This window comes from Nelumbo lutea, chromosome 3, assembly GCF_056320005.1.
Source record: "Nelumbo lutea isolate HS-2025 chromosome 3, American lotus-T2T, whole genome shotgun sequence".
NCBI classification, from domain to species: domain Eukaryota; kingdom Viridiplantae; phylum Streptophyta; class Magnoliopsida; order Proteales; family Nelumbonaceae; genus Nelumbo; species Nelumbo lutea.
In genome coordinates, this window is record NC_142686.1 from 53920028 (window position 1) to 53934766 (window position 14739).

General features: G+C 38.2%; 1 protein-coding gene across 1 annotated transcript; it reads left to right on the top strand.

The window, feature by feature from the left end:
• The first annotated feature begins 143 nt into the window (after positions 1 to 143).
• On the top strand, positions 144 to 14487 carry ABCI19 (P-loop containing nucleoside triphosphate hydrolases superfamily protein). Its single transcript, XM_088981680.1, has 6 exons — positions 144 to 353; positions 1195 to 1355; positions 11366 to 11417; positions 11795 to 11931; positions 13519 to 13605; positions 13697 to 14487. The coding sequence occupies exons 1-6, from the start codon at positions 185 to 187 to the stop codon at positions 13982 to 13984; spliced, it is 894 nt and encodes a 297-aa protein (XP_088837806.1). The 5' UTR covers positions 144 to 184; the 3' UTR covers positions 13985 to 14487.
• Positions 14488 to 14739: the final 252 nt, after the last annotated feature.

Here is a 14739-nt window from a genome sequence, read left to right on the forward strand (position 1 = left end):
GCCTTGTTGCGACACGTCCCTCCAGTAACGACGTTCACCTTGTCGACCCATATAATGACGTCGACCACACCAATAATTGACACGTGTCAAAGGCAGGCGGTAGTTAGGTAGACAGCGCAAAGATTATAAATGGCCAAAAGTGGAGAAGGGCAGTCGTTGTAGCGGGAAACAGAAAAAACAGAATATGGGGATGGGGAAGGAAGAGCTGCAGTCAAGAGAAGTAGAGGAATCAAGTTGTATCGAAGTCTCTGCTTTGCATTTCGCCTACGACGGGCAGCCTCCGCTCTTCGCCAATTTCAATATCTGGATCTCTCGTGGATCTCGATGTCTTCTTGTTGGTGCTAATGGGTCAGGTATATGAATCATTTTTTTCTTTGATTCTAGCGATTACCGTAATTGAGTTATGGGTGCATGGGATTTTTCCCTAATTAGAAGAAAATTCTTGGCTTCTCTGGTTTTCTACAAGATTTTCCTTGTAGTCAGCTGTGATTATCTTAACATACAACCATGGGAAATTGTGCTGTTCCCTACAGTCTACTGATAACAAAGCCTCCTATATGTTTGAAACCGCAGTTACTCAACGCTTATAGGATAGATATTTTATGTTTTTTTTTCCCTTCTCTTTCTTTAGCTACTGACCTTAAGGCAGGCATGTTTGATTTTCGATTTCTGCCCCCTATTTCGTACTTGTGGAGAGATTTCTCTGGATGCCATGTACCTGAGAATTGGGAAGGTCCTTTTCTTCCAATCTGTGAAATGTATCTCAGATTTCTTTATCTTGTTTGTTTTGAATATGTCCTGTTGTTTGTTTATTACATTCTATTAGCTTGGATCCTTCAGATGAATTCTGTTCATGATTTCTTCTCGTCATATTTGTTAGGTTATCGGTGGGGATCCTTTTGAGCTGCATATATGCTAGTTTATTTATGAAGCATAGATGATAAGGACATTGTATATACATTAGTGCAACAAATTTAACTGTGCAAACCCCTTGACGTTGACACGGATGTAAAATATTAAAATCTTACTACCTCATACTGAAGTTGGGCATAAGATTCAAACACTGCTTTCTAGTTGACAGTTTTTATGACCTTTTATGTGTGGGTGATAAGCTGGATTGAATTTTTTGGATAAAGCTATGATGTCCTTTCCCCTTTTCTCCTGTAAACCTAATGTTATTCAGTGCTCATGTAGGGAAGACTACTTTGCTAAAGATTCTGGCTGGCAAGCATATGGTTGGAGGAAGAGATGTAGTGCGGGTGCTAAATTGTTCTGCTTTTCATGATACACATCTGGTCTGCAGTGGTGACTTAGCCTACTTGGGCGGATCTTGGAGTAAAAACATTGGATCTGCTGTGAGTATTTATTTTCTTGTATCATTATGAACATTCTCAAGGATTAAACTTGAATTTCTTTTATATCTTGTCAAGACATGATATGCACATATAGAAAATCAGATAAGATTTTGTGAATGTCCTTTGCAAGAATTAGTAGCCAATATGACTTGTTTGTCTAGCCTTAAAAAGTGAAAACCAACAGAGATCGTTCCAAGAAGTTGAATCTATTATAGACATAGTAGTCGATCTAGACTACAATCAGTCTTGAATTAAAAAGAAAAAAGTATGAAAATTTGAAGAGAAGAAGACTAGAAGAGAGGAAGAAAAGAAGTACACGAAGAGAGTTTCAGAAAAGAGAGAGAGTAGGTCATAATTTTTGCCGATCCTCTCTTAGTATTTATAACTATTGGCTAACTGTAAAAGGGCTGAATTGCCCTTGTTGTTTACATGGAAAATAGAATAAGAAATAACTAATAATAAAGCTGAAATAACTAACTGAAATAACTACCAACTAACACTGTCATATCTAACAGAAATATTGTTGCCATACGAACATTGTGGGGACCACATCAGTGGGGTTCACATTAGTGTTCTTTACACTCCCCCTCAAGTTGGGAATAGATATTTGTCATTCCCAATTTGCATAGATCTACCTCTAACTTCTTCCTTGGAACAGCCTTGGTGAGAAGATCTACAAGCTGCATGCTGGAGGTGATATACGGAAGACACACTTCTTGAGATTAAATCCTTTCTCTGACAAAATGTTGGTCTACTTCAATATGCTTAGTTCTGTCATGTTGTACCAGATTATGAGCTATATTAATAGCAGTCTGATTATCACAATACAACATTAAGGGCTTCTCATAAGTGATACCCAACTCCTCAAATAGTGATTTCAACCATAGGATTTCAGTCACACCATTAGCCATGGACCTGTATTTAGCTTTTGCACTAAAACGAGAAACAACACTTTGCTTCTTACTCCTCCAGGAGACCAGGTTACCTCCTACAAAAGCACAATATCCAGAGGTAGACCTTCTATCATCAATACTCCCAACCCAATCAGCATCTGTATAAAACTCTATCTTCATGTGATTATTATTCTTGAATAGTATACCTCTACCTGGGCACCTCTTCAAATATGTTAATATCCTCTCAACTGCAAGTAAGTGAGTAGTCCTAGGAGAGTGAATATACTGACTGACAACGCTGACCGCATAACTGATGTCTGGTCGTATGAGACAAAGATAGAGGAGTTTTCCAACTAACCGCTGGAACATAGCTTTATCTTCAAGTGGCTCTCCACCCTCTGCATTGATCTTGTGATTCTGTTCAATAGGTGTATCTGCAGACTTAACACCTAACTTTTCAGTTTCTTCCAACAAATCTAGAACATGCTTTTTTTGGGAAACAAAAATCCCATGTTTAGATCTAGCTGCCTCAATACCCAAGAAGTATTGTAACTCTCTCAGATCTTTCACCTCAAATTCTTGATGAATGAGTTGTTTGAGAGACTTAATCTCACCATTATCATTCCCTGTCACTACAATATCATCCACGTATACAGCAAGCAAGGTCAAGGAAGAGTCCACTCTCTTAATGAACAATGTATGGTCTGACTGGGCCTGTACATAGTCGAACCTTTCAAGGGCTTGTCTGAATCTATCAAACCAAGCTCTGGGGGACTATTTTAGTCCATACAAAGCTTTATTCAACCGGAAAACCTTCTTTCCTGTGTCTGCATCATAAAATCCAGGAGGCAACTGCATGTAGACTTCTTCCTGCAAGTCTCCATTGAGGAAGGCATTTTTGACATCCATCTGGAACAAAGGCCAAGAGTATATGGCTACAATGGACAATAAAACTCTAATAGTGATCATCTTTGCTACTAGAGCAAAAGTCTCCAAGTAGTCTATACCATAAATCTGAGTAAATTCCTTTGCAACTAACCGAACCTTATACCTTTCAATGGAACCATCAGCATTATGTTTCACAGTAAATGTTCATCTACATCCAACCTGTTTCTTCCCTTTAGGCTGGTCAACTAGCTCCCAAGTATTATTCCTCAAAAGAGCATCCATTTCAACCTTCATTGCATCTTTCCACTTAGGAACTGACAAGGCCTCTTGCATTGTTCTGGGGATAGGAATATCAGCAATAGATGTGAAGAAGGACTTGTAAGAAGGGGACAAGTGATCATAGGACAAGAATTGGGAAATGCAGTGGGCTGTGGATGTGGTGCAACGCCCTTTGCCTTTATAGATTGCAATGGGGAGGTCAAAGTCATCCAAAGGATGTAAGGGCTCAACGGTGGAAGGTATCTCAATGGAACTCGTAATACCTGGATCTGGATCCACAGAAGGAACTGGGGCTGGCCTGGACTACTAATGACCGAAATCAACATGCCTCCACCGCCTGTGATAGACTCTCAAATCCTGGCACCTTTGACACCCCTCCCCATTACATCCCTCATCACTTAATGGAACAGGTAAAGGAACTTCTGATGAGTTAACCCTGCACTCACTACTCTCCCCCTGAGGAGAAACCCTAAGATAATAGGGTACATTCTCGAAGAAACTAACATCCATAGAGACAAATCTTTTCCCAAAAGTGAGTTCATAGCAGCAATATCCCTTTTGAGTTTGTGCATAACCGAGAAAAATACATTTGGAGGCCTTAGGATCAAATTTGGAACATTGAGGTCTAAGAATCTGAACAAAGCAAGTACAACAAAGGTTTTAAGGGGAACGGTAAACAAGTCTTTATCAGGGTATAGGAGGGTAAATGGAGGCTTCATGTCAAGAACCCGTGAAGGAACTCGGTTAATGAGATACACTACTATAAGAATAGCATCTCCCCAAAAACGAATAGGCACATTGGAGTTGAACATGATGCTTCTGGCCACCTCCAATATGTGCCTATTCTTCCTCTCAGCAACCCCATTCTGTTGTGGTGTATGAGGACAAATACTTTGGTGGATAATCCCATGGTCAAGCAAATAGGAGGCTAATTGGTTGGCAAAGTATTTTTTCGCATTATCGGATCTGAAGATCTTGATTTTGACCCCAAATTGGGTTAAAATCATCTTATGAAAGATCTAGGTCAAAGTAGGAACTTCATCTCGAGAACGCATAAGGTAAGCCCAAGAAAAATGGGTTTAGTCATCAACAAACAACAAGAAATATTTGTACCCCCCCCCCATAGCAGTGATGTGATAAGAACCCCAAACATCGGTATGCACAATATCAAAAGGATTATTACTTCTTTTATTACTTAATGAATAAGATGTTCTACAATGCTTTGCAAGCTCACAACTCTCACATCTCAAATTGGACATCTGAACAGACTCAAATAAATCAGGAAACAAACTCTTAAAAGACCAAAAAGATAAATGGCCCAACCGATTATGCCAAAGCATAGCCTGACTAACAGGCTAAGAAACAAAAGACTTCCTATCTTCACTATCTTCCCAATGTGAACTCTCTCCAAGCAGATAGATTCCATTCGTCTCACGGCCAGTCCCAATCACTTTCCTTGTCTCCAAGTCCTGAAAAACACATCGGTCAGGGAAAAGGTTACTAAACAATTCTGACGTTTTGTAATGCTACTGACTGAAAGCAAATTAGTATTAAGCTTAGGAACATGCAAAATTGAAGATAAGGATATGGCATTAGGCAACTTGATGTCTTCCTTGCCAGAAATGGGAACAAGGGAACCATCAGCAATGGACACCTTATCTTTGCCAGAAGGTAAGTGATAGGTAGTGAACAGTGATGGCAAGCCAGTCATATGGTCAGATGCACCTGAGTCTATTAGCCAACAATGTTCAGTGTTACCTGGAGCTGAAGCATGATAAGTTGAGGCCCGAGTACCTAAATGAGCAAAAGCTGATGTGGGAGTTGATGGTGGCTGAGATGATTGAGCTGAATTGCCAACTTCCTTTTCCAATTGAGTCAGGGTGTCTAGGGGTGTGCCTTTTGTGCCCGATGAGGAGGCACAATCAGTATTACCCCTTTTGTTCCTGAGTTTTGTTGGGACTAAATGAGGGTGCAACTTCCAACAGGTGTCTTTAGTATGCTTGGGTTTCTTGCAATGTTCACATTACTAGATCCCGCTTGTCTTCCTTCTTTACATCCCTCTCCGTATCACCTCCGGACTTAGGTTTGACTGCTGCCAAGGCTGGTGGGAAGGGTTGATGCTGCATCATAACCTTTCTCCTATTCTCTTCACTATGCACTAAGGAGTAGGCTTGTGATAGGGTCACACTGTCTCTTGTCAGTAGCTGTTGTCTCACAATATCATACTCAGGATTCAGACCAGCTAAGAACTCAAAAACCCTATTAGTCTCAACCTGCTTTCTATGAGTCTGTGCATCCTTCTGGCTTTCCCACTTAAGTGTTTCTAGGTGGTCAATTTCATGCTACAAAGATTTCAGCGTAGAGAAGCAAACCGAGACTGGTTTCACTCCTTGCTTAAGGTTGTTAACTTCACATTTCAATTCATAAGCCCTAGCAACATTAAGGGGTTGGGAGTAGGTTTCTTTCATGACACCCTAGATTTCCTTGGCTTTTTTGCCCACAAATAGTTCCGGCTGATATGTGGCTGCATAGAGTTGCACAGCCATGTCATAACCAAATAGTTCTCCTGAACCCATTTGGTATAGGTTTGGTCCTCCTTAGTTGGTTCTTTCACATCTCTCAACAAGTAGCTCAGTTTTCCCCTACCCCCAATGGCCATCATGGCCGATTAAGCCCATTCTAGGTAGTTTGATCCATCAAACTTAACTGTTGTAATCTGAAAGGTATTCTCAGACATGTTACCAGAATTGCTAGTCCGAAAAACACCTTCCCCTTGACTCTTGAACTCTATTCTTGATCAAGAATTAATAAAAGAAACTTTTTTAATTACTGTAATAGGAGAAACAACACCCAAACAACTTATAACAGCCGGCCTAGTTCTTCCAAAGAACACAGAAAACAGAATTCTGAATGAAACCAGTTCAAATTCTGATCTGAAACAAATAACAGTTCTGAATTTTAGGGTTTTCTCTCAAAACCCTAAAGAAAACACAAAAATTCTGAAGCACCTCTCAGACTAAACCAAGATTATCTTTTCTGAACAGAATCACAAGAAAAAGCTTACTTTATGAAAAAATCTCTGGCCACCACCTTCTGGTTGATGCGAAACCCAAATCTTGAGGATCCGAAGCTTCTTCTGATTCTTCCTGACTACTGGAACTCTCCCAGACTTCTACAATCTCTTCAATAGTAGCCGCACACTACCAGTAACCTCCAAGAATCAGCCGATCCTCCTCCCTTGTTGAAAAACTTCCAAACCTAGGTGGTTCTCATGCAATCAGCCTAATCATACTAGCATAAGAGCTCCTAGGTCGGCTCTGATACCAAGTAGTCGATCTAGACTACAATCAGTCTTGAATTAAAAAGAAAAAATGATGAAAAATTGAAGAGAAGAAGAAGAGAAGAGAGGAAGAAAAGAAGTACACGAAGAGAGTTTCAGAAAAGAGAGAGAGTAGGTCATAATTTCTGCCGACCCTCTCTTAGTATTTATAACTATTGGCTAACTGTAAAAGGGCTGAATTGCCCTTATTGCTTACATGGAAAATAGAATAAGAAATAACTAATAATAAAGCTGAAATAGCTAACTGAAATAACTACCAACTAACAGTATCATATCTAACAGAAATATTGCTGCCATACGAACACTGTGGGGACCACATCAGTGTTCTTTACAGACATCGTGTGTTCATTGTTTATACCTTAACAACAGTGCTTTATTGATATTTTTTGATAGGTAACTGAAAATCTTTATTGTGTTATATCAACGAATAGAATGTACGCAACATGCTAGACAGCCTGATGTTTTGGGATAGGGAAAAGGGACAGAAAATATGTAGGGAGATTAAAGAGAGTACTTTCTAGAAGGATCATTCTACCACCAAAAGAGAAGTATTTAGCCTTCCAAGATGACAACTTCTTTTCCAATCTTTCAATAATTGGATCCTTTATGGCAACAGAGGAACCTTTAACTCCCAATGGAAGGCCCAAACACTTTACCGGAAGCTGCTCTACCTGGCTAGACAAAACAGTAGCACAATCTTCAAAGTTAGGGACATCAGCCACTGGTATGACTTGACTTTTGTTAAGGTTGACTTTCAGCCCTGTGACAACTTCAAACCAACTGAGGATCCCAAGCAGATTATCCAGTTGAGCAAGAGAAGCATCTAAAAAACATAAGGTGTCATCCGCAAACTGAAGGATGTTCACTTTTTCACCCCCTGGGGAAATTGCAAACCCTTCCCACAGACCAGAAGCTGCTGCCTTCTAACTAAATAGAGTAAGGATCCCTGCAATACAAATAAAGAGAAGGGGAGAAAGGGGGTCTCCCTGCCTTAACCCTCTAGAGCTCTCAAAAAAGCCTGCAGATTGACCATTAATCGGAATAGAAAATTTGGGGGAAGAAACACAAACTTTCATCCAATTCCTCCACTTTTGCCCAAAGTTCATCTTTTCCAGGACTTTGTCTAAACAATTCCAATTAACATGGTCATAGGCTTTTTCAATATCCAGTTTATTAACCAAACCTGGACATCCCTCTCTCATCCTTGAATCCAACAACTCATTTGCAATAAGAATTGAGTCAATCATTTGCCTACCCGGCACAAAAGCACTTTGATTTTTTTAGATCACACTGTCCAAAACTCCTTTCATCCTTTCGGCTAAGACCTTGGCCAAAATCATGTAAAAGATATTCAGAAGGCTAATTGGTCTGAAATCTTTGACATGTACAGCCCCTTCAATCTTAGGAATGAGAGTGATAAAGACATTATTCAAGCTCTTTTGAAGGGATCATTAGAATGGAATGACTGGAAGGCATTTAAGATATCTTGCTTCACAAAATCCCAGCACATAACATAAAACAAGTTGGAGAATCCATCCGGGCCAGGGGATTTCTCATTGTCCAAGCTGCTGATAGCCATCTTAATCTCCTCTTCAGAAAAAGGTTTTTCAAGATAAATCCATTGATCTTCACTAAGCCTTTTAAAAGGTGGTACCACCACTTTAGAATCCCCTTCTATCTCTATATTATCAATGTTCATTGACCTGGCCAGCCTCATCCCTTGTTGTAATGCTGATAGCTCAGCTCTTATAGAGTCCCCATTACTAATTGGGCCTGAGAACATTGCTGTGACAGCTCCATTTTCATCTCTAAAATCTCCACCTACTCCAAAAGGTGGTGTGCTGCCAATGCTGCAATCATTGGAATTAAGCTTTATAATGTTGTTCTGGGTGGTTCCCATTTCCTTTGAGGCACTATTTGTGATCTGATAAGCTAGCAACCTCTCTCAACTTCCTTAGAATGTTGTCCATTGATATCAAATTAAAAATATCCATTGTTTTTACCTAATCTGCTACTTCCGCTATAGTGTTCTTAATTGTTGCTTTCTTGGAATGACTTTTCCCATTGAAATGCTTCATCAGTATTCCTATGATGTAATAAAGGCAGTTTACCCTGATGATAGTTTGTGATAATATATTGTAGTTCAAGCAACTTGTAAAGGATGGTTTGAATTACTTAACCATAGTACTCCATGTAACTCATTGCATTGGTCTGTTCCCCAAATAATCTTGCTCGTATGATGCAATGAAAATGGTAGAAAACCAAACTATGTGATAGGAACTGATCAGCACCCTTGAAGACTTATTCTGGAAAGAAGAAGGCCTTACAACAGGTCCTGATATGGCATAGTGATGGTACTTGGGATTTGGACTGAATTGAATATCAAGGGTATTTTTGTCATTTTTTGTGCAGTCCAATGATAGGGTTTAAATTGTCTAGTTATAGTTTGTTTATGTTTAAAATTTCAGAGTCATTGCATAAGTGGGATTAGAGCTATTGAGTCTTCTTTGAATTGAAATAGGATATGACAACTTAGTTTGAATCCTACTAGGATTATTGAGTCTAACAGTTTTACTCCTAAGACTATTACAAGTCTAACAGTTTGACTCCTAGGATTATTATGAGTTTAGACTCTATAAATATGTATGGACGTTTTACACAAAGGCAATGAAATATATTGAGTTTTCTTCAGCTTATGCTAGCTATGGAGAGTGATTCCCATGCCCTAGAGTAATTCTAGGCACCCTGTGAGTGACTCCATGTATTTTCTCTCTTCTCTCTCTCCATATTTTCTCTTTTATTCCTTCAAGAAGTCTTTACAATCATCAACAGCCATAAAACTTTGATCAAGAAGATTATTCAACATTCTCTAAGGACTAGAATTGAGCTGGTCCAACATCACTATGTGAAACGGATCATAAACCTCTCAAGGGTCAATGGATAACCAACAACAATACGTGCTAATTGATGGTTCTCTAATAAAAGTAACCTATCTACTCCTTTAGCCAGTCTGTTTTCTTAAGGAGTTAGCTGTTCATCTGGTTGCCAAGGATCTAGCCTACCTGACAAAATGTTGAGGAGTCTTTGAGCTAGTAAATGATGAAAGCATCCACACATATGTTGTTCTGGGAGTCAACTTCAACACTTGGTCCAAAAGTAACACAATCATTCCTTACTACATTTTTTTTCTCTTTGAGGAAACAAGTTGAAAGTTAAAAAGTTGGGGACTAAAGAATCATAGGTAGAAACCATGCTTTGTCTAAACATCTCATGCCTCTCTAAGGGATTTGGATACTAGATAATAGATTACTTTATTAAAGAAATAGTTTTAAACAAGGTTTTAAAAGGCATAGTTGAGGCATAATGGCCCAAAAAGGTGAGGCGTAAGCCTCAAGGCGTTGCAAGGTGTAAGCCTCAAAGTTTAAGGAAAAAATTAATTGAAGTTTGTAAATTGATGAAAATAAAATAATAATTAATCAACTAACAATTATAAATATTTCAATTTTATGTAAAAAAACCAATTTAGAAGAAAGGAAACAACTTAGTTGATTTGATCTAATAATAATATAGGGCCAGTATTGTAGATCTTGTTGTCTATCCCAAAAGGCAAGTATTATTGCTATTGCTATTGTTATTGTTATTAAAAAGAAAAAAGATCCATTAGTAGAAGAAATAAGAAATATAACAAATTTGGGACATTACATTTAGAATTAATGAGAAAAATCTCACTTGATTTATCCGAAAGAAACTAAGTACTTGATTAGTCCTTTTTGCATTGAACTCTCTTAAAACACTAAGAAAAACTAATAGAATTTGGTTTGCCTTATTGGTTTTTCTTTTTTAATTTTTTATTTGGCCTATAATTATTGAAGTGTTTTTCCTATGTGTTTTAAATTATAAAAATTTATATTTTTTTTGCATTAAATCACCAAGTAATCATTAATACTTGAGGCTTTCGCCTTTTTATGCCTCAGGCTACACCTCATGCCTGGAGGCTTGAGGCTTATGCCTCATTCTGACAAAGGCTTTAAAGCCTCACATCAAAGTTTTGAGGCTTAGGCCTCGAGGCAAAATTTATGTGCCTCGCCTCAAGGCTTGAGCCTTTTAAAACAATGGTTTTAAATTCCTGAGGTCAGGTCCTAGAATACATCATATATGGCAAGATTTTGTTGACAAGATGAGTTTTTTTTTCTTTTTTTGGCAAAGACTTCTTATGTGGACAACTGATAGTAGAGTTAAAATTGGAAGGACATCGAGACTGTTTAATGTTGCCCCTTTAGATACGTAATATGTAAGGATATACAAAATAAACCATAAGGACAGTCTCGCTATTTTAAGTTTTGTGGGGGTTGGTATGATGGTATGTCATGTTTGATATATATTTTGGACATAGCATATGTGTTTATGTCCAAATTTATTTAGTTGCAATTCAGTATCTAGATGGTGACTCAACAGTTAATATTGAATCAATTTTATGTGAAATGCTTGCATTTATAGAACCTTAATTAAATCTATCTAATGATTCTTTTAATGCCATTTAGTCTAAACCCCCATATCATGGTGTTTTCTGACACCAATTCATTCTAAGCAAATTTCTTGCATTCTTTTAGGGGGAAGTTCCACTCCAGGGAGATTTTTCTGCTGAGCACATGATATTTGGAGGTAGGCTATTAATGATTTTCTCATTCTTATTGTTCTTCTTGCATTTACTTTATGTAGTTTTGGCATTGTTATTTATTTCATTCTGTAGCAAGGTCGCTCTACTGTTTGCTCAACTTTCTGCACGTGCTTAGTGCTGACAATGGTATTTCATGACATAGAGACATGGAGATCTTATACACCCAAACAAAAGTGAAATGATTTTTCAAAATGGCATGCCGATGGCAATTAATCAGGCATTTGAAAAAAAAAAAATGATTTTGCATATACCTTCCACTCCAAAATTTCAGTGACCATTTTGAGTGTAAGAGAAGAATGAATGCATTGCCGAATTTCACATTGCTTTTCCTTTGTTTTGCTTTACTTTGGGTTGTTGGCAGTTGAAGGGACTGATCCTGTTAGGAGACAGAAATTGATCGAACTACTTGACATTGATCTGCAGTGGCGGATGCATAAAGTATCTGATGGGCAGCGACGCCGTGTCCAAATCTGCATGGGTCTTCTTCATCCGTTCCAGGTATTTTCACCTTCTGTGGTTTATTCTATTGGTACACGTTAATGTACAAGTTGCATCTATTGTTGTGCCAGGCTAGGCTAGCCTGATGGACATCTGTAGTCATTGCAATTTTAGATGCCTTTTGGGATAGACAGCAAGATCTACAGTACTGGCCCTGTACATGAGAAACACTTAATATACAAATGAATTTGTTTGGGCCATAACTTGGAACTATCTTAGGCCCAAGGTTTCAAACTTCATATTTGGTTTGAAGTTCAGACCAAATGAAATGCAATTGATTTGTGAAAGCTTATGCAAACTAGCAGTAACATTGCTAAGATGATAATAATCTGGGTGAGACTTTAAAAGATGATGACAGAATGATATTGATACTTATGCAGCATACATTACATTGCCATAGCAACCATTTAAAGCTAGAAAATATAGGGCATGCCAACTTACACAAGTTCTCACATTCGACATTCAGATTGAATCTGACATCCTTTATCTTGAGTATGCAACATTTAGGTAGGACCAATCAACATATGCTGAAGTTAAACTATAACCTTTTTTTTATTGTTAAATTTAAGTAGAGCTTTTTGGACTTGATCAACATTTTATAATGCTCATATTCCAGCAAGGTTTCATGTTGAGTCCATCAAACTGAAATACTCCTGTAGAGATATTTTGGTTTTATGGAAGTTCAGAACAATGTCTAGGTCAACTTAAACTTGAGCTGTTAAATTACCCAGTATTAGGTCACACTTGAGTTCATGTCTACAAAATCTGTTCCACGAAAGGCTATGGGTTTAACTGGGGCCTATCAGGTATCAAAGCCAAAAAACTTTCCTATATTAATATTCTTGATATATGGTTTCTGTTTTATTAGGGAAGTATGAAAACCTCACTTGCTCTTGACCTTTTTTTTTATTTTTGATAAGTTTGCTCTTGACCAATTTGCCACTATGATTCAACCTAAAGGAGACTGGCAACTTCAGAATTTGTTCTTTGCTGTATGTCTCCCCCCTCTTGCTTTCATGGCTAAAACATGTGCATGCACATGATAATGATCAATGTTATAAAATCTGGGTGGTCTGACCATTCTGTTCAAGAACTGGTGGCTTCATCTTCTGGTTGGTTCTTCATTTACCAAAATCAAATTGAGTATAAGATGTAGAACCTTGGCCATGCATTTCTTTGAAAAACATGTTAGATTTTTGTAGATGTGGATCCACACACAATGTAGATTTTATTCACATGACCATGTTTCTTGGTTGGTGTACTTGGATGTCGGATGCATATGTTGGTAGAGTCTGTCATGCATCCTTGCACAGAGGATCTAGTTGCTTCTTAAGAGTAACCACGAGGCTGTGTTTTCTTGTAGTGCTACATTTACACCCTACACATAGTGGGATTCAAGTTTAAGCTTGTTTGAACGTGCACAAAACATTTTTGATCAAATCAGTGCTGTTGTATATGATGTTGAGTATGTAATTATGTATCTTTATCACTTTATATACTTGCTTTCATCTACAAGCTATGCATGGCTCTAAGCCATTCAGGACCAAATTTGATATGAACCATGACCATCATTGAGGTTGTTAACAGGTACTGCTACTAGATGAGGTTACAGTTGATCTAGATGTTGTTGCAAGACTTGATTTACTTGAGTTTTTGAAGGAAGAATGTGATCAAGTAAGGACTTCGTATAATCCATTTTAACATCAATTATATTACTTTGTTTGTCATAGAACCATAGCATAATTTAGACATTTACATATTGTAGAGAGGAGCAACAATTGTGTATGCAACCCATATTTTTGATGGTTTGGAGACATGGGCTACAGATGTGGCATATGTCCAAGATGGCGACTTGAAGAAGGCAGAGAAGTTGTCTGAGCTGCAAGAGTTGAAGAATGCTTCCAACTTGCTTGCAGTGGTTGAGTCATGGCTCCGTTCTGAAACTAAATGTGAGTGCAAGAAGGTCCTCAATCCTCCAGCCGAGACCAGGAAGGCATCTCCCTTTGATAACTCTCCTTTTAGATCATCTAGGCACATGGCCTACTACCGTTGAATCTAACTCCTATTCAACCTCTGTGGGTGGTGCCCCAAATCGAGGATTTTTACCCTGTATCAGTAAAGGAAAAATAAGCAAGGGCCAGATGATACTAGTACAATACCCCCAATATATCAAAAAGCAATCCTAGAGCTACCCAATATCCACACTCCTTTAAGTTAGAAAAGGGAAAGGAGGGACTATTCTTATAAAGAATGCCGCTTTATTGGCTTTACTGTTGTGGCACGGTTGTCAGATTAAGCAACTTTGATTTTGGTCATAGATGATCTATAATTTCTGTTCAATAGATTGGCATTGGTGAATCCTATTACCTAGATTCTGCTTGATGTTATTTTATTCAACCGTGCAATGCTTCCCCATGGCGTTTAGAAGGCCAAGCTGCTATGTTCCTAGCAATGTTTTGAGTCGAAACACCATTTATACTTGAACTACATACATCACTGTTTGTACCTGAATGCTATTTGGTGAGAAATGTATTTCCTATTCATGTCAGCATCCAATCAACGTACATCAGGCAAGGTGTTAAGATTTTGTTTCCCAAAGCAGAAAACATCAAATTGATGTTTCTTGAAACACCCCTCTAGCATGGATTTTCATGCAGTGTTTTATGACTGTTGGCTCAAAACACACCTATATGGTACCTATGCGGTGGTGTTTACGATGGCATTAAAGTCATTTTCTCTACGTGGTGTAGCAGGTTTCCATTGGTTGGTGCAGAAAATTTTTTGATGTGAAATCCCCTCAGAAAAACA

Coding starts and splice junctions, on each gene's coding strand:
- ABCI19 (XM_088981680.1), top strand. CDS start 185: ATGGGGATGGGGAAGGAAGAGCTGCAGTCAAGAGAAGTAGAGGAATCA. Junction 354..1,194: donor TGTTGGTGCTAATGGGTCAG/GTATATGAATCA, acceptor GTGCTCATGTAG/GGAAGACTACTTTGCTAAAG. Junction 13,606..13,696: donor TGAAGGAAGAATGTGATCAA/GTAAGGACTTCG, acceptor TACATATTGTAG/AGAGGAGCAACAATTGTGTA.